Source organism: Acinonyx jubatus, chromosome A2, assembly GCF_027475565.1.
Source record: "Acinonyx jubatus isolate Ajub_Pintada_27869175 chromosome A2, VMU_Ajub_asm_v1.0, whole genome shotgun sequence".
Classification (NCBI taxonomy): domain Eukaryota; kingdom Metazoa; phylum Chordata; class Mammalia; order Carnivora; family Felidae; genus Acinonyx; species Acinonyx jubatus.
In genome coordinates this window covers 12,403,170-12,422,835 of record NC_069383.1, presented here as the reverse complement: position 1 = coordinate 12,422,835, position 19,666 = coordinate 12,403,170, and the positions used below count along the sequence as shown (strand labels likewise).

Sequence of the window (19,666 nt, the reverse complement as noted above, 5' to 3'; positions counted from 1 at the left end):
TGTAACATTGTGGGGGTGGGAGTAGCACACAATGATTCAGGTAGAGGAGGTGCTTTTACAAAAAGCTCTGCCTCAGCAAATATCCCCACCCAGCCCAGGGAACACTCCTGGATGGGGCGTGGCTGGGAGAGGTCTCTGGAGCTGGTCCCTGACGGGCGCTTGCGTGGACCTGGACTCAGGGAACGCCTCTGTATCTCCCTGTTGCAGACAGCTTCCCAGGAAGTGTCAAAGTGGAATCATCACACAGCACTTTTCACAAGCCTCGCCCTTGACAGAGTATTTGCACATGCGTTACTTGTGAAGAACTCACAACAACACCGTGGGAGAGATGTTATCCCATTTTTCAGATGAAGGAACTAAGGCCAGAGAGGTCGCAGGCCCTATAAGTACTAAGAGACGGGGGTCTAGCCTGGAACACTCCCCAACTCCAGCCCAAACCACCCTTCACCGATCCCCATTCATTTTCCACCTCCACTGTTTTGTCCCCAAGCCAAGCTGATTCTCCTCTGCATATTGGCCATGACCTCCTGCAGTATCCAGGTTACTATGTCAGGCTAGTTCCCTAAGTGGGGAGAGAGAAGCCCGGGAAGGAGAAGAGCGCGCCCTCAGCTCGTGCCAAAGGAAGTAGGAAGAAGCAGAAATTTTTGGCAGCCCCTGCCCACTGTGCTACAATAATGAGCAGCACTTTGGGCCAGGGACCCGGCTCACTGTCCTAGGTAAGAAAGCTCCAGGTGGGAGGGAGGGTACGTTGCCCAGCCTGGACACCTCCCCCACCGACCCTGGCTCTCAAGGAGTGGGTGCTGGCCCCTCCTGGGCCCTAGTCCGGGAAGGCAGGTTTGAGTCTGGGTTCCCAAGGCCGTGCAAACACCGGGCAGCTGTATTTTGGGGCTGGTTCCAAGCTGATCGTGCTGGGTAAGGACCGAGCGCTCCGCGGGGTGGGATGGAGAGGTGGGCAGCTGCCCGGCTCCGTTTGGGGGGTCCCGCTCAGAGGCGGGGCTCAGCGCCAGGGCCGGGACTCCCGGGGTCCGGGTGCCGGGTGCCGGGCGCGCAAGGGAGCCGGGCTGGCGGGAGAGGGCAGCGCCGGGTTTTTGTCCTGGGGCTCTGGGCCGTGAGCACAGAAACTCAGTATTTCGGCACAGGTACCCGGCTGACCGTGCTAGGTAAGCGGGGGTGCCCGGGGGGCGCCGGGGAACGCGACAGGGCCGGGGACTGGGGGCGGGCCTGTTTTTGTGCCGCGCCCGGGGGCTGTGAGCCAAAATCCTCTGTACTTCGGCCCCGGAACCCGGCTGTCGGTGCTAGGTGAGCGCGGCGGGGGGCGGCCGGGTGCGCGTCAGGGGGGCCCGGGGCTGTGCAGCCTCCGCCCCGACCTTCGGCCGGCAGCCGGCTGACCGTCGTGGGTGAGTGGTCGCGGGGTCGGGAGGGAAGGCGGCGGGTCCCGGGGCCGGTCCCGCCTGCGCACCACCTGGGCACCCCCTGGGCACCCGCTGGGCGCCCGCCGGGCTCCCCGCGCCGGCCTGGGCTGCGAGGCGGGGTGGGCGCTGCTGGGTTTGCGTGCGGGGCTGGACCTCTGTGCTCCTACGAGCGCTATTTCGGCCCCGGCACCAGGCTCACCGTCTTAGGTAAGGTTGGGGAGTCTGCTCCCCGCCCCCCCCCCCCGGCGTCCCAGTCCCAGCCCCTCTGTCCCCGTGGAAGGGGCGGGTGGGCCGGGGCGCGCTGTCCATCTGCGGGGTCAGCCCTGCAAGGGGGGCGGGGACCGGGTCCTCCCGCGCCGCGAACCAGGCGGAGGGCAAAGGGGGCTTTAGGTCTCTTTTCCTGCTCCGGAGGTACTTAGGGCCAGGGTGAGTGGGGGACGAGAGGGTTGATTAGGACTCAGGGCCACCGGATTAGAGGACCAGACAGAGAAGGGAAACCCCAGGCTGGGGGAGGCGCAGGTGTAGCTGCTACGCAGAGCTGGGAGCCGGAGGGGGGTGGGGGGGAGAAGCAGGGCCAGCAAGGGATGGCGGGCACCCGGCCTAGCCGGCTCCTGGGAGGGCTCGATGGAGGGGAGGCCGCTGGACAGAGGAGGAAAGGGATAAAAAGCGGGAGAGGAAGAGAGAGGCCAGAAAAATAGTGAAGGAAGGCATCAAACAAGCAGGGTTCCCTGATTTACTGTTCAGCATTTAAAGTTAGATTTAACCCCCTGCCTTCCTCTCCTGTGCGGGAGGCCCCTGAGGTGTGCCTACAGCACCAGTCCTGCCTTGGGCTGGACTGGAACCTCAGCCCTGGGGGGTGCATTCACTCCCCCGCCATGTCTCCCTCTGCCCCCACCCCCACCCCAGCCTGAAATCTCAGACCTCACACCAAGTTCAACAGCCCAGGTGGGCAGGAGTTCATTTGTCCCAAACATACATTGAAATGCAGACTTGGTGTTTGTGGGTTGAGAAAACTTCCCAGGGGGATCCCAAGCTCCTAGATCTGGAAAGCACCTGGATGGAACATCCCCTGGTGCTGAGAATGTTGAGGCCACAGAGGGGAAGAAACTCACAAGACTGGTACAGGAACCTGGACTATTTTGATGACAGCAGGCACTATTTGGAGTTAGACTGTCATTAAGCTGGAGCCAGTGGGGCTTGGCTAAACTTTGTCCCCGGGAAAGGCCAGATTCCTGCAATCAGCAGGGGTGAGGAAAAGACCAGGCTTTAGAGCCAGAGAAAACTGGGTCCCAATCCCTGGCTTACTAGTGAGCAGGTGACCTTGGGCAGATGAATCTGTGTGAAGCTGGGTCCTCTCTACAATGTCATCACCAATACCTATCACTTACTATTGCTGTGCAGATGACATAGGACCCTGTATGTCAAGTACTCGGCAATGGTAGATTGTTATCATTCAGCCCTTCTCTTCCCCACCCTTCCCCTAGGTGGTCCCTGGGGGGTGAGGGCAGAGGGTGAGCCCAGGGCCAGAGGAGGGACAGGATTTGACCTGTGGATAATGGAGAGGAGGGCTGGCTATATGTGAGCGGTGGACTGGGAACAAGAAAGAAACTTCACAAATCTGCCTGAGGCTAGTCCAACCCACAGAGCAGATACAAACAGAGGCTCACTGGTACCAAACTTACACCCACCTAGGCAAGCTCACCCACACCCCGCAGGGACTCACAAACATGGAAGGATAAAGTGACCCGGCCTCACAAGGAGCTGTGTAGACAGTGCCCTAGAGTGCCGTCCAGGTCCTGTTTGTCCTGCCAGTAAACATCACACCTGGCTCAAAGGACATCATTAATTTTGTAGGAAGGACTGAGTGTTTGACAATGAGGGGGTCAGAGGGGTGCCCCAGGAAAGCTGGTACAATTCCAGAGCCAGGGTCTTTGCGACAAGACTGAAGACGCCAGGCTGAGCAGGGAGGTTGATGGAGCCGGGCAGTATGGCTATTAGTTAGCCTGTTAGTACTTCAGGCTAGGTCAGCCAGGAAAAACCTAGGGACATAGGGGCAGTTAGCAAGTAGACGTTTGCAGGGAGAGGAAGCTGACAGGTTGGAAGGCCAGATCAGCTCAAAAGGAAGATGCCAGGCTCTTGTTAAGAATTTCAAGACGGTGACAGCAGCCGGGAAGCCAAGAGTGGGGCCTTTGTAAATGTGGGGTCCTGAACACGGGTCACACACCCATGAGGCTGGCCCTGGAAGTTAGGTCACAGCCCTAGAAATGTGAAGCATCCCCTAGAAGAACATTTTCTCCATCTTCCAGGCTAAACTAGATTCTCATAAGAATGAGATTTTGCATTTTAACAGAATTGCCAAGAAACAAACGAAAAAATCAGCAGAAAGCAAAGGAGTGGGATACAATGAATGGACAGCAGGCCCAGGAGAAGTGAGCCAGGCTGATGAGAAGGTGGCCTGGGCCTTTACCCACGACTCTGCAGAGGAGACGCTCAGGACAAAACTTGTCTCAAAGCAACTGCTAGTAAGAATTTGCTCTGAGGATCTCAGATGCTTATTTAGGGAGCTGACTGGTAGAAAAAAAAGGATAACATTTGGAACCAAAAGAGCAAAGAAGGTTGAGGAATCCTTGAATTTGACATAAGGAGACATTGCTCTCCGTCTGAGCTTAGGAAACTTGGGGGGTACCCGAAGGCAGACGAATGGCCAGGATGACCTCATGAACCGCAAAAAAAAAAAAAAAAAAAAAGGCAGAAAATCTCACATTCTCATGAGCACACCATAAAACAAAAATGTACCCTCACACAGGTGCACGACCCTATGCCATCTGTATATTGTCATCTGAAGAAAATCCCCAGCCCCCAAATGCCCCCCTTATCCCCAGTTCCCCATTACCACCTGAGCCTCTTAGATTCAGATGCAATTCACCGGCTCAGGACGGGAGCCTTCTGAATGTTTACATCACGTAAACCCCCCAGCCCCTCTGGAGAGTCAGTGTCCTAATCCTCCCTTCACAAGAAGGAAGAATGATGCAGGGAAATTAAGACATCATCCCAAAGTCACAGTGGTGGGCAACATCAAGTTTTAGGATTTGGATCCTATTATCCTGATTCCAATCCTGTGCTCGCTCCCCTGAAATAACTACTACATAATATGGTGAAATGTAGACAGGTGAGCTTTTACTGATGGAGAAGAAATCAAATAACATTAATGAAGGGACATTACTCAAAATGTCTGTAGGGTAACTACACAGGACAGGAAAGGCAGGAGAACAATGACAGAGGAATGGGACAGTGACCCCCAAACACACAGGACCAACAACTCCATTTTTGCTTTAGGATGACCCCATTTCCAGCTCTCTCTGTCTCTGTCTCTCTCTGTCTCTCTCTGTCTCCCTCTCCATCACACACACACACACACACACACACACACACACTGTCCTTCCAAACCCAGACAGCTCTCAGACCAGGTCTGGCCCCAACCCCTCTTCCCTTGCAGAGGACCTGAAAAAGGTGAGCCCTCCCAAGGTCACAGTGTTTGAACCATCAGAAGCAGAGATCTCCCGGACCCTGAAGGCCACGCTCGTGTGCCTGGCCACAGGCTTCTACCCCGACCACGTGGAGCTGAGCTGGTGGGTGAACGGGAAGGAGGTGCGCGACGGGGTCAGCACGGACCCTGAGCCCTACAAGGAACAGTCCGGCGCGAATGTCTCCAGCTACTGTCTGAGCAGCCGGCTGAGGGTCTCCGCCACCTTCTGGCACAACCCTCGGAACCACTTCCGCTGCCAGGTCCAGTTCTACGGGCTCGGGAAGGATGACCAGTGGGACTACCCCGAGGCCAAACCCATCACCCAGAACGTCAGTGCCGACACCTGGGGCAGAGCAGGTGAGCGGGGTGGGGGGGGCCGGGGGGGATGGGCGGGGGGTGAGTTGGGGCACAGAAAGGGGGTCCAGGCAGGCAGGAGACCAGAAAGACTGGATGCAGAAAACGGGGGGTGGGTGGGGTGGGGCAGAGCGGGAAGACCAAAGCCCACTCTGAGGGTGAGCGGGCCCCTCGGGCTCATTCCCCCCCCTCCCCCTCCCCCACCCCGCATCCTCAGCCCCACAGGGCCTTGCCGCTGGGGCCCCTCAGTGTCCCAGCCCGTGGGGCTCAGCTCTGAGCGGGGTGCCCCCACCCCCGTGCCACCACGTTCCACGGGTTTCAGGGATGAGGAGGCTGCGCTGGCTCAGCACAGGAGGGACCGTCCAGCCTGAGAGCGGGCTGGTCTGAGCCTGGGAGTCCGTGCCCACCTGCGAGGCGGACTCCGCCTGTCATGTTAGTGACCTTCGTGTCGTTCTTAACTGGAGTACAGTTGACAGGTGACACCGGGTTAGTTTCAGGTGTGCCCAACTTAGCAGCTCTTCCTCCGCCTTAGGAGATGGGGTCTCTCATCCATTTCCCTCCCCCTTTTCTCTTGCAGACTGTGGCTTCACTTCAGGTGAGTGACCCTCTCCCCCTCTTCCTCTCTGCCTCCCTGGCACCAGAGCTGGGGCACCCCTGGACCCTGGGGGCAAGGGGGAGCCAGGGGCGCTGGCTCACAGGGAGCTGTGTGCTGTCCCTTCCCGCCCACAGCGTCCTACCAGCAGGGGGTCCTGTCGGCCACCATCCTCTATGAGATCCTGCTGGGGAAGGCCACCCTATATGCCATCCTGGTCGGCGTCCTCGTGCTGATGGCCAAGGTACGGAGGCGGGCAGGATGGGGCGGGCAGGCTGGAGGGAGAGGGTAGAACCTGGAATGTGAGGGGACCGCAGAGCCCGACCTGGGCCTGATATTTCCTGTGTCTCAAAGAAATTATAAGGTGGCTGCCAGACTGGGGAGAACATTACAGGATGCGGCACCAGAGGATGGGGAGAGCCAGTGGCTGTACCCCAAGTCGGGCGCAGAGTCAGGTTCTCCTACTGTTTGTGGCCCCTGGGACCCTGACAATGCCCTCTCTTCCTCAGGTCAAGAGAAAGGATTCCTGAGGCCAGCTCCAAAAGCGTATCCTGAGTTCATAATCCTCACCCCGGATTCTCCTTTACATGCTTCCAGCCCGTGTTTCTAAAAGCGTGATTCTCTCTCCGCCTCTTATCTCCTTCCTGCCGGGTTATCTGTCCCTTCGCCCCACTTCCCTGTGGATTGAGCTCCTCAGCCCTGACACTGAAAGAGACTAAAACAATAAAAAGCGTCGTGCCAGGCCTGGCTGTGTCTCAGAAGTGTCTGTGAAGTTCTGCCCTCCAAAGACCTAGCAAAGGCACCACCCCTCTGGCACATGAAACCACTGACCCTTCTTCCTAAGCGATGCTGCTTCCTCCCGTTCATCCTGAGGGAGGATGGGCTCCCTGATCCACACCAGCCATTCCAGGCTCCCGGTGTGTGGGGTCGGTCTGCAGGGTAAGGGGCTGGGCACAAGAGAGCCCTAACCCCACCTTGGCATGGGGCACAGGGCAGGGCAACCTGTGTGTTGGAATGCTTGGTCATTTCTCAATTCGAGACTCAAGTTTCATTTATTATGCATTTAGGTTTTATCCACGTCTGTTCTTAATGCCTCCTTCAGACCTAGCTCCAGTCTGCCTATCTAGAAGAATCCCGAAGAAGGCACAGAGTTGAAACCCCTGATAAGTGAAGTCCAGAGATCTCACAGAAGTGGGGCATGTGGAGGCAGGCCCTGGGGGGTGGGGGGAGGGAGGTGGGGTCCGGTAGGGGCTGAGGTGTGACACCTGAGTGACCCTTCGCTCGGTGGGATGGAGAGCGGGCCACCCCAAATGCAGCCCGTCAAGCACATCCGCCTGGGCAGAGATAGTTATCTTCCTGGGGTAAACTCGGGGTTCACAAGGAAATCAGAGTCACTGCAGTAGAACATTGCACCAGGGTAAGGGAGGGATGCACCAGGGGAAAGAAGGCACAGACTGGTGAGAGAGACCAGAGATAAGCTGGTTTAGGCAGAAAGTCAGGGGTGAGAAGGAAGTCTGAAAGCTGAGAAAGATTGAGGAAGGTGGCATCCCTTTTTGGTAGCCTGCTTGGTTCCAGACTTGGGGCTGGACGAGGCACAAGGGTGCCCCAGTTCATCCCCACGGTGACCCTAGAAACAGGTGTCATTCTCCCTACTCCACTGGTAAGGAAGCCACCGTTCGTAGATCAAATGGCTGGTAAGCCGGGAAACTGTGGCACATTCTCTTGAAGAAGGAAATTCAGGAAGCTCTTTCCAAGTAGTGGCCAGAGGGGTGTGACTGTCCCCGGGTGACGTTGGAGTAGCTGCCCCCAACCTCCAGCCCAGGACCCACAGTAACAGAGTAAAGGGACCTTGATCCCTGGGTGTATTTGTTCCTTAGCGTTGCACAAACAAAGAACCACAAACTTGATGGTTTTAACAGTAGAAATTTATTCTCTCACTGTTCTGGAGGCCAGAAGGCCAAAACCAACGCGTGGGCAGTGCCGCATCCCTTTTTAGAAGCTCCAGGGGGAGAATCTTCTCTGCTTCTTCCCACCTCTGGCATTCTTGGTGGCCCTTGGCTGTGACAGCATCCTTCCAACTTTAGGCCTGTCTGCACATCACCTTCTTCCCATGTTCTGGGGCCTGGATTTTCCCGAATTCAGAAGGATTTCATCCCGAGATGAAAAGTTTACATCTGCAAAGACCTTGTTTACAAATTGGGTCACATTCTGGGGTTCTGGGTGGGCATTAATTCTCGGGGGACGCTATTCATCCCACTGCACTGAGTGTCTAGGAACCGGGGAGGGGGGTGGTTAAGGGTTCTCTAGACCCAGCTCACACAGGCTGGGAAAGGACATGGCTCAGGGCGGGGGTGACCCTGGGAATGCCTCACACGCCTGCAATTTCCCATCAGTTGTAATTATTTCTAGATTTCTCAAACAGCAGCAGTTTTTTAGTTGTTGTTCATTTGTTTTTATAATGACTAAGAAGCCCCCAAATGGGGGGGTTTAGGTCCTAGACCAGTACCTACAAGAGCAGCACCTCCCATGCTTTAGACAGGCATGGCTCTTCCTCACAAAGGTGGGCCAGAGACAGTAGGCACAGAAGGGACAAGAACATGCCTCAGAGAGAGGAGGGTGTTGTGTGGGCCAGAGGGGGTGGCCGGGGACAGGGCATCGAGGACAGGCATTTGTGGGTGCAGAGAAGTGAGGAGGACTGAGCAAGAGCAGGACAGAGATAGAGGGGAGGTGGGAAGAGGAGACCCCCCCCCCACAGGAAATGGGGCCTGCAGGCTTGGTGATCCTCATAGGGGGCCTGCTGAGCAGGGGCACTGGCAGCTGGGAGGATGTGGGTGGAGGTGAGGACCCAAGGAATGTCCTCTGGAGGATGAATGAGCCTCTACCTGCCCGCTCCAGGAGACGTAATAGAGATGGAGAAAGTTACAAATGTCATCTAGTCCCCACCCCACAGCCCACTTGACCCAAGGAGAGCCTCCTTCCCCAAATCTTTACAGCTGCTTCCTTGTCTCCCTCAGACAACACCCCCAGCTCCCCAATATTCAACTCCCAGCACTAGGAAATTAACTTCTTCTGCCTCTGTCCCTCTCTCTGGTTTCTAAGTAGGTCTTTCGGAACCAATACTGGGCATCCCATCCATCCTTCCCCAGGTGAAACTGAGCAAAGACAGGTTAGATGTAAGGCAATCCTAACATTTATTGCATGAACGGGGACACTACTGAGAGCGAGAGATGGGATTCTGGGACAAAGGAGGTGAATAAGGATTGTCCCGGCAAAGTAGGATATGTGGCCTTTCCAATTAAAGGGGCTCCCAAGTGGCGTGCCTGGTGGCTCAGTCGGTTAAGCATCCGACTTTAGCTCAGGTCATGATCTCGTGGTCTGTGAGTTTGAGCCCTGTGTCGGGCTCTGTGCTGACAGCTCAGAGCCTGGAGCCTGCTTCAGATTGTGTCTCCCTCTCTCTCTGTCCCTCCCCAGCTTGTGTTCTCTCTTTCGCAAAAATAAATCATTTTTTTAATTTTTTAAAAATAAAAATAAAGGGGCCCCCCAAAGAGTTTCTGGGTTCAGAGTTATCCCTGTAATGGGACAGCACTGAAGCAACTCATCATTGGCCCAGGCCTGTCTGCCTGTTCCAACTCAAGTTTCACTTAAACTTCATCCCATTGAAGAAACCTGTGGGCAGAAGGTAATCTAGGGACAAACTCCCCAAGTGAGACCAGTACAGGGGCAAAACATGCTTACTGAATGAAGAAACTTAGAAGCAAAACATCTCTAGGAGGATGTCTAGGGCCCCCAAGTTCTCACCATCGCTGGGACACAGCCAGACTCGTCATGGGCAGCTCCCCCAGAGAAGAACCTCAACCCTGTGACCTTTAGAGATTTACTTAGAAATTAAGAGGGAAAAGGGAGCATCCAACTGGTCATGTAATCAGAAGAACATCCTGGTGGGGGATGAGATTCCTATGGAGAAGGGCTGCTCAAGCCACTGTCACTTGCCCAGAAGAATTTTTCTATCAGCACAAGTATCCGGGAAAGACCCACACACCTTCCTACTGCATGGCTCATGGCCAAGCTACACAGGCTGGGCAACGGGGATGGGGGAAGAAGGTGCTGGGACCATCCAAGAGACAAAGATGTTTTTTCTCTCTTAAGTAAATAACTAGGGAGGAGGGAGGGGGGAGAAGAAAGAATAGGATTGTAGAACAAGGTGGGGGGAAGATCCTGATAGATACTAATATATCCATTTCCTGCCATAAGGCATTTCCTTATTTTTCTTCTTCCATAGGGACCCAGGGAAGGGCAGCCTGACTGATCTCAGCCCCTAACAGTCAGTGTGACACACAGCCCTAAATGTCCTATGTAGGAGGAGCATTCGTGAGATCATGGATGTGAGAATGGAGGACTGGTACTTGAGCCCTCTCTTGAAACTATACGTGTACCACAAAAACACGCTCATGCCTACACATATTTTCATTTAGGGGTGCTAGTAGATGCTGGTGGAGATCACAAATGGCTACAACACCCATATCAATTCTCAGCGTGACGCCTGACATATGGATGGATTGCTCTTCTGCTCACCCACTGACCTCTTCTCAAACTTTCATCACCCGGTTCACTTTTGCCCCGTCCATGGAAATTACTCTATGCCCGTATAAGACACAGAGCCTGGAAGGCCATCAAGCCTGGACAACAATTTTAATTATGGTTCATTCCCATTGCTTGTGGCAGACTCCCATAGTTACCAGAAGGGTGACTGCTTGGCCTTGATAACCCCATAATCTGAGATGTTAACCAAACAAAATGTTTCCTGCCTCAGTCCACAGTTGGATATCCTCCCCTCCCATCTTGGAGACTTTTTCTCTCGAGCTGTGTTTATGGAGCTGAGGTTCCCGGGTTCCTTAACATAATATACCTGTCTGTTTCTCTTTAGGGTTTACTGTGACAGCACCGAACGATGTCCTGAATCATGTCCTTCCAACAGAGGACATAGTCTCTGCTCACCACATGCCCACAGTCCCAATTACATTGGGACTCTCCTCCATTTCCACCCACTATCTTTACTTTTTTGTACTTCACTCCTAACAGGGTTCCCTCCTTGGGAAACATGGGGTCCCAGAGATCAGTGAGTGGATCTGTATGTCAGCAAGAAGGACCTGAAAATGAGCCCACGGCTGTGACTATCTCCCCAGGATAGTGTCATCAGTCAGCTCTAACTTATCTCAGCTGTCCTCCGTGAGTATGAAGTGCGGTCTTCACAGGAGACTGAACCCCAGGGCTTCCTATGGACCCAGTGCCCTACTGCTTCCCGATCAAACTCATTGACATAAAGAAGTAGTTTTTAAGATAGTGGCTTGAGGGTGGTCCTGAGCATGACCACTCCTGCCCAAGTCCTGGGCCACTCCAGTGATTCCAGCTCGGTCCTCTGGAACCCTCACTCCCACGGTAAGACTTCTTCTTGACTGGGGCTGGGAATCATATACACTCTGGGTGGTAAGGAAGCATGCATTGCAGTCTTGCACCCCCCCCCACCAGTTATGCTTGACCTGTCCTGGGAACAGAGAACCCCCTATCTGAGCAGGCCATTTCATCACCGGATGGCTCTCATGAAGAATTCTATCCTGTTCGCGGATCCATCCATCCCACTGTAGCACCCCTCGTTGGCCATCATGGTGCTCCCATGAGAACACTTCCTGTGACAGCTAGCAAGCCCACTCCAGCTGAGTCCACACGTCTGTGAGAGACAGAATGAACAGAACCCTTAAAAGCTTGAGCGTGCAGCGGAGGGAAAGCATACAGCAGAGAGAGGAGAACAGGATGACAACAAAGAATATAGACTTTTAAGCCAAAGACACCGAGGTTCCAGCCTCAGCTCTGCTCTTTTCAGCTATACGATCACGTTGGAGACTCAGCTTCCCTTCCTATAAAATGGGCTGAATCACAACCCTGACTTCATAAGGTGGCTTCGTCTTATTAACGCACACGCTATGCAACGCACAGGATGTTTTCCTCAGGTGGCCCAGTTTGGAGCACTTCTGACTCTCCCCAGCCCAGCCACCCTCTTCTGAAAACATTTATGTTTGTTTTTACCCTCCCACTTTTCTAAAAGCGTGGTGCTCGGCCCGGAAGGCAGCACCAGGTGGGCTCTGACCTACATAGGGGAGAGAGAGAGAGCTCTGCCTCCTCAGTTTCGATGCCGTCCACACTGGGTCCGTTAGGGCAATGTTCAACATCCTGTACCCACTCGCAGAGCTCACTTTTGACTCAGACCCTGGGTCTTTCTCACAGGTCTTGCAAATGAGCCATATGCTGCTTTCCTGTGTGCAGACCTTTGCTCTTCTCTTTCTGGGGCAGGGGGGCGGGCGGAGGAGGGGAAACAGGAAGACTTGTTTCATTTTATCGCAGTTCATCAGCTCATCTCTCCAACCGGTCTAGTTTCTGAGGAATCTAAAGCTGTGGTCATCGTATTCACCCCTCCCTCCAACTGCCACTCAGGTCTGACCGTTGCGCCTTTCTCGTCCTTACACAAGTGGCTCATGACGTTCATAGCGAGATCACAGCTCAGTATGGAGCCCACGTTCCTCTGAGCTTCGTCTGAGATCCAGGAGCTGCTCTGACACAGAGCATTCGCTTCTGGTCCCCCTCCGTCCGCAGCCACGCGGCCCTGGACAGCTCACGTCGCTTCCTGCGCCTCCATCTCCTCGTTTGTGAAGTAACGAGGTGGGGTAGAGTGATGTCTAAATAATCTTCAAACTCTGCTCTTCTGATTCGGTGATCCGAGGTCTGCAGGCCCCGAATCACCATGAGGGAGATAACTCAGGGGATCTAAGTTCTCCCTAGACCCAAATCACTCACTGAGCCACCGAGCCTCAGAGGCTGCCTCTGGTGTGAGGGGGATGGGCTGACCTGGGAACCCCGTGCTAACAACCGGCACCTGGAGCCTGACACCTGTTCCCTGGCCCTCCTCCAGGAAAGAGGCCAGGCCCCGAAGGAGGAGAAGAAACTAGTGTTGAAAGGACAGTGGCCTGGAATCAAAGGCAGGAAGTAAAGAGATGCAGGTTGGGGTCTTTGAGGAGACAACTGGGGCAGGTTTGGGGGTGTCTGAGCCCAGTGCGGGCTGCTGAGCTGTTTATCTCTGAGCAACATCAGCCCAAGTAACAACAGACACCCACCTGCCCCTGGAGCATCTCAGGGACTCACAACAGGATGTGGTTTGACATTTACCAGGTCCTGCATCTGGGGGCCTGTGAAAGTCCTTCCCCCCACCACCCGCCCTCTGACGACCAGGAGAACCACACTCACCACATCCCCATCCCGCCCCCACCCCTTCCCTGCCACTCTTTCTACCTGGGCCTCAGAGGAGCACCCTGGCGGTGGAAAATACAGCTACAGAGAGGAGAGGAAAACCCCTCTGGAGGGGGAATCTAGGCACCTGAGCGTCCCATGCAGACCTCCCCGCCCCCAACCCGGCATCTACACCTGCTGGAGGCGGACCCCCCCCCCACCCCCCGCCCCAGCAGAGGCCGCAGGGGGCACCTTGGAGATAGTGAGGAATGAAAACAGCTTGCAAAACTGCTCTGACCCAACTGGGGTCCCTTCTGGCCCCACATCCCTCAGGCAACTCCCTCCTGCCACCTGTCCCCTAAATGGGCCCCCCACCCCCGCTTATGCCCCCCCAACTTCCTTCCAGTCATCTAATGAGAGGGGCTAACGAGTCACAGGAAAAAGAGCCCTAGATAATCAACAGACTGAAAATGGACGGTCCCTGGGTATCTGGGCAGGTGTCTGTGTGCCTGACTCCCTGGGTTTCTCGAAGCATCGTCCCCTACTGCTAAGGTCTGCGAGGTCTGCGTGACAGATAGTTTCTACCCCATCTGGGGAAGAGGAGGAGGGAGACCTGAGTGCAGAGACAACAGAAAACCAGAGAGAGACAATACCCTGAAGGAGGGACTAGGAAATGACAGGCTCTACAACAGGCCAAGCCGGCTTTGCAGCAGCTCACAGGGCTGGGACACGCTCAACCCAAAGCATATAATCCTGGACAAAAAGACGAAGCAGCCCAATTTCAGTGTCACCAGCTCCCCAAACCTGGGCCTTCCCCATCTTCGTTGGCTAGAGAGAGGCCCCGGCTTTCTCCCTATCGGTCCCAGGAGTGCGTGGAGTTTTGCTGGCCACCAGCGTGTAGCTTGGGGTCTTCCACATGTCAGTGGCCTAGGAATGACAAGCGTGGGAATGGTTTTCCTGACACACCTCCAGAGTCCGCCAAGAACGGGGTCCTGGCACCTCTCCTAGAGAGGAGGCAGCTTCCTCTGCCCCAGGCATAAGTGAGACTGGTGACTTCCTGGCAGGAGATGGTGTCTGGGCTGCTTTCCTCTGTCCCCTGAAATTAAGGCGACTGTAGATCTCCGAGCCCTTAGACATGGGGAAACCGTTAGGGACAAGGACTCATAGTCATTACTAGGGCAGGAACGTGGAGGATAGGAATTTGTCTTGATGAATTTGGATGGTTTTCGAGTCTCTCCTCGACTAGCCTCCCCTGACCTACTAATGTCCTCTAGTCTCTCTGTCGCTCGGTGCAATGATCAGAGCTGTTCACTCACGGCTTTCCTGGAACTCACGATATCCACTGGGACCTCCACATTTCTACTGAAACAGACTCTGGCTGAGAATGACATTCTGTTTATCTAAATACTAGACTCCTAAAAACCTAACACTCGCTAAAATTCTATCTCCCTCATGAGGTTTTCCAGAACTTCTGAATATCTTATAGGAATGAAAAATCTGTCTTAACCCTCCTACCAACTCCACCTGACGTGTGGTGATTACCTGGAACCCTTTCAGTTAGGAAGGATTCTGAAGCTGCATAAAACCCCACCAGAAAGCACCCCTATCGGAATGGGTACCACACAGGATGAAAATTTCGCGGGCTTGCCATCTGAGTGTGCTCAGCATTTTAAAATATTTAATACATAGCTTAAAATTGAATGTTTTTTTTTTTTTTAAAAATAAGTCTTTCTTTTGGGTGAATTGGAATCAAAATAGCTTGTAAGCTAAAAGAGGAAAATAATATCCGTTGAAAATCAGACCCTGTAATAGGGCTTTATAACATGACATCACCTCATTTAATATACTTAATCCAATCAGTTTGACAGTTGAGGAAAGAGAAATGATATAATTCGCCCAAGGTTAAGACAACTAGTAAATTTAGCCTCAAAAACTAAATGCTTTAAAAATATACAGAGAGTGAAAAGATCAGGGAAAGAGGGGAGAAGTCAACAGGTGAAGTGCAGATCTGGGACAGTAAGACTGTTTACAGGACGCTGCCATGGGGAATACAGGACACAGTATATTTGTCAAAAACCATAGACGGGTAAGACATAAAAAGTAACGGGCGCCTGGGTGGCTTAGTCAGTTGAGTGTCCGACTTCGGCTCAGGTCGTGATTTCATGGTTGATGGGTTCAAGCCCTGCATCGGACTCTATGCCGACAGCTCGGAGCCTGGAGCCTGCTTCAGATTCTGTGTCTCCCTCTCTCTCTGCCCCTGCCCCACTCTCACTCTGTTTCTCTCTCACGCTCTCTCAAAAATAAACAAAATTTTTTAAAAACCACACCAATGTCAGATGTTAATAACAGGAAACAGGGGGATCAGAGGAACAAATGTGAGAACTTTCTCTGTTATCTGCTCAGTTTTTATGTGAAACTAAGCCTGTCCTAAAGTCTATTAACTCCAAGTTATCAGACAGCACTGTTTCGGGGAGAGATCCAATTCCACCAACGTTCAATAATCAGTTAACAAATAAACATTGGCTTGAAACATCGTTTACTCTTCATTGTGAACAAAACTTGTGCCGTAAAAGCATCTTTCCTTTTGTGGTCATGGCATTACTGATTGCTTTCGTCAATTAATATTCTCACACATGGGGAAAAAAGCAAACCAAGAGCCTTGATTAAAACCATGCTGTGACTAGGCCCAGCACCGTCTTGAGTGCACTCCATTTTTTTCTTTTTTGATCCCTGTGATGGCTCAGAGTGCCCAGCACATAATAGCTGCTTAATACGTAAGTAGATACTGAAGGGGCGATAGGAGCCCCGGGGCATTATTAAATACCGTCTCCAACACTACGCGTCTCTGTCTCAGACTTCCCTCCGCAGATCGAATGATGCTGAAAATAAAAACAAATGTCTGAATTGTTCCAGATGAAGTGATCCCAGGGACAGAGTATTTTAAGATTCTTGTGCCCCCTCGTGGAGAACAAGGGACATTAGAAAAGAAAACCTTGTTAAGAATAAGGAGGACGAGGGACGAATGAGGGACTCAGGGATGAGGAAGGAAGTTTGGTTGCCAGGGAAACCGTGGCATCTCTTCCCAGCCACCCCCAGAAGCCTTTTCCTCTCCTTCATGCTCATCCAAATAATTTCTCTTTTTAGGGTTTTAGCATCATACACGCGTGCCCTCATCCTTTTCCTGTCTCTTGTATCTCTTTGGTCACCATCTGCTTCTCTGCTCCCTCTTTCGCTACAAGGGAAGGGATGAGACACAGTGGAACACGAATTAAAAAGCCTAAAATCCAAATCAATAGTCAAAATCCCTCAGTGTGGTTTCTGCTACTAACAAATGCGCACTTCTAGCCGACACGAGAACAGTCGGCTGAACGCCTTGGCTCCTCCCGCCGCAGAGCCTCACCCAAGCTCCCCCAAGATGTCTACTTGCCACAGAGAGATCAACAAAAGGAGACTCTTCAGGTGACTGAAATTAACCAAGTAAGTCACCTGAGTCGGCATCTTCGTAATTGTCCACCTGTCCGCCACCACACCACATCCCGCTGCAGGTGTTTCCCAACTCTCTCACTCCCCAGTGTGGACAGACGGGACTTTGAGAGAATAGGGTGTGAGGCAGGGTCCAGCTCACTTTGAGGGCTGGAGGGTAACAGCCTAGGCTTAGGCATCCGTACACTGGGGACTTGACCGTGTGTGTGCGATTCGCGGGGCCCGCACGTGAATACGTTTCTCTTCTCCCTGAGAACTTAGTGAAGTTCTTTAGGAGAATCTGGCTGGATTCTGTTGTTCTCACATTGGCTGACAATCAGAAACCCAAATATCCTCCGCCCAACCCCAGAGGGAGGGCTCCCGGAGAGGGTGGGGTTTTTGCACAGATGTCTACCTCGCCCGGCTTGGTGTGAGACTCCAGGCGCAGAGGTAGAAGCCAGAGTCACTGAGGAGGAGCTTCTGAGAACTCAAGATGAACTGGCCGTCCTGGGGCCTGGAGGCTGTGAAGTTCCGTGGTGCCTCAGGGTCTACCTGGTGAATATTTAGGGAGTAGAAGAGCAGCTGGGGGGGCCCTCCCTCGGCCTGCCGGCCTGCCTGCCGGTACCAATATAGATAAGGGTTTGATTCCCCCTTCACGATGCACTCCAGGGAGAGCGGGCTGCCCACAAGCCGCACCCTGACAGGTGGCCATTGGTGGATGGTCTGAGCGCTGACACCTGAGGGAAATGTGAAAGGCCACTTAGAGTGGAGGATCCCAGCCAAGCTTGCCTTCCTGCCTGACATAGGGGAGGCTCAGGCCCTCCCATGGCTCGGGCACGTGGGATCCATCAAAAAGAGTAGACTGCACCCTCTCTCTGGCCAAGGGCGCAGAGGGACACCGGACAAGGGGAGACCACGAGAGCAAACTCCTTCCCAGAGGATAGAGAAAACTAAGATTCAGCACGCCAGCCTCTGGGATTCAAGTCCCATATTTATTCCAGAAAATGGAAGGAATGTACCAAAGAGGTCAATCCGACAGCTGAGGCTCTGGATGCATGGGGTTGGCGTGAGGGCTTGAGGGGAGGCTTGCCAGAGAGAGCGGTACCCACCTAAGAAAGTGCCCAGGAGAAGGGCAAGGAGGCAGCAGGACATAGTTCAAGCCAGCCTCGGCTCATCTGGTACGGGTGGGCTCATCTGGGCCAGAGCTGTGGCTGTGGGGCCCCTCCCTCTCGCAGACCTGTTGCCACAGAACAGAGCGCTCATTTCCCCTCAAGCTGGGGCGGAAATGAGGCTGGTCTTTTCTGAAGTGTGTGATGAATCACCCCATCCTCCCTGGGAACCAGCTTTACCCTGCACTGGTTATCTTTATTGAAATCCTGCAAGTCCTAGTATGTAAATATATTTAATGACTCATTATTTCCCTGTAAACAACAGATGACTCTCTGGCTCCCCCTGGAGACCATCGAGAAGCTTGGAAACCATCAGAGAAAGTGTGACCCTGGCAGGATGATGAAAAGAGATCTCAGTCTCTGAAGCTGGAAACAGGCTTTAGGACATGTCACCTGGGTGGCTGGAAAGGAGACCAAAGCGGATCACAGCTCAAGAGATTTAGGTCTTCAGGGTATTCAAAGCAAAAAAAGGCTCAGTTCTGAGGGAAGGAAGCTGTTCTGACAGCCAGCCGAGGGATCTGCAACCTCCTCGTCCCTGGCACACAGAATCTGAGACCTGGACAGGCAGAGTCAACTACTGAACCCATCAAAGTTAGAACCTGGGTTCCGTGTGCCTCTAAGGACCTCACTGGATCTAATTTATGCTCCAAAATGCAACACGAGTAGTGAAAACGTCATGGGGACTTAGGATCAAACAGATTGGGGTTCAAATCACAGCCCTACCTCTTTCTGGTTTAGGAACTCTTAGAAAGTCCTGATCTTCAATCTGTCATCTGTAAAAGTAAAAGGAGTATAATACTTACAAACTGGTTGACAGATGCATGTTGCCGGTTGCCGGTTGTAAGAGGCAACAACTCTTACAAGGGTTGGCTGTTTTTTGAAGTCCAGGGAAAGCCTGTGCCTGCAGTAGACGAGAAGATTTACAGTGGGGTGGGATGGGGGTGGGGGGCTGAGGGAATGACAGAGACGCAAGAAGCATTGCCAGACCATCAGTTCATAATAGCTAAGGCTGAGAATCTGCTAGGCAGCTGGTAGAACCTCATTCTGCTGAAATGAGTCGTAAGACCCCAAGATGGCGGGAAGACGGCAACGCGTGCCTCAGAACCTCCTCTGCCCTCTTCCTTTGCCGTGCTCTGTCCCCTGAACGATTCGTTTTCAAAACAGTTATCACTTTGGGTTGCATGTGATGGAGTGGTTTAAGGTGAGCACCTAGGAAAGGAGGCAGTAGAAGTGACCCAACAGGGAGAGCGAGCCTGCAGCACATTGGGCATTTGTGACGCGTCCCATTTCCTCAGGGTCGAGTAACACGATTCACAATTGTTCACAATTCAACGTTCACGCTGGGGTTCTGGCTTCTAACAGAGTTTCAGCTGCCACACTGTATTTGTGGGACCGTATTCTGGGGTTTTTTTTTTTTTTAAATCCTTTTCAGTTGAATGAATCCTTTTATAGTATTTATTTAAATATTGGTAAAGCAAGTAGTAAGCATAGCATGCATCCTGTGAACATTTAGAACACATGAAAAATTGCTGTAGCCAATTAGTTGTTCAATCTCCATTTTTATGTCTGTTGATAGGACTCAGTATAACACGTATGCAAGTCAGGACTGCAGGGAGTAAGCCCAAGATGGACACGTGCCCACAGGCATACCCACAGCCTCTTTTCTCCTTTTCTTTCCCTTTCTGTCCTCCTTCCTGTCTGCTGCCAGCATTTGTACTGCGTGAGTGAAGGGAGGGAGACAGAGAGGGGCCGCAGATACAGGGAGAAGGGAACTGTTCTCCCTCTTGATGAGGCTGCATCATCTTTTCATTTGGCTGGCAGGCGTTCACACCAGCTAAGGCCGTGTGGGCCCCGCATGGCCCGTGAGAGCGGACGT

At 53.2% G+C, this 19,666-nt stretch overlaps 2 gene segments (V, D, J or C); one reads left to right on the top strand and one right to left on the bottom strand.

The window, feature by feature from the left end:
• The first annotated feature begins 918 nt into the window (after positions 1–918).
• Positions 919–6,629, top strand: LOC113597993 (T cell receptor beta constant 2-like). The segment is given in 5 exon segments: positions 919–1,160; positions 4,909–5,295; positions 5,870–5,887; positions 6,022–6,128; positions 6,394–6,629. Coding segments are annotated over 5 exon segments (753 nt in total).
• An 8,904-nt stretch (positions 6,630–15,533) lies between these two features.
• LOC106986536 (T cell receptor beta variable 30-like) lies at positions 15,534–18,628 on the bottom strand. The segment is given in 4 exon segments: positions 15,534–16,038; positions 17,037–17,358; positions 17,731–17,858; positions 18,594–18,628. Coding segments are annotated over 3 exon segments (477 nt in total).
• Between the last annotated feature and the right edge of the window lie 1,038 nt (positions 18,629–19,666).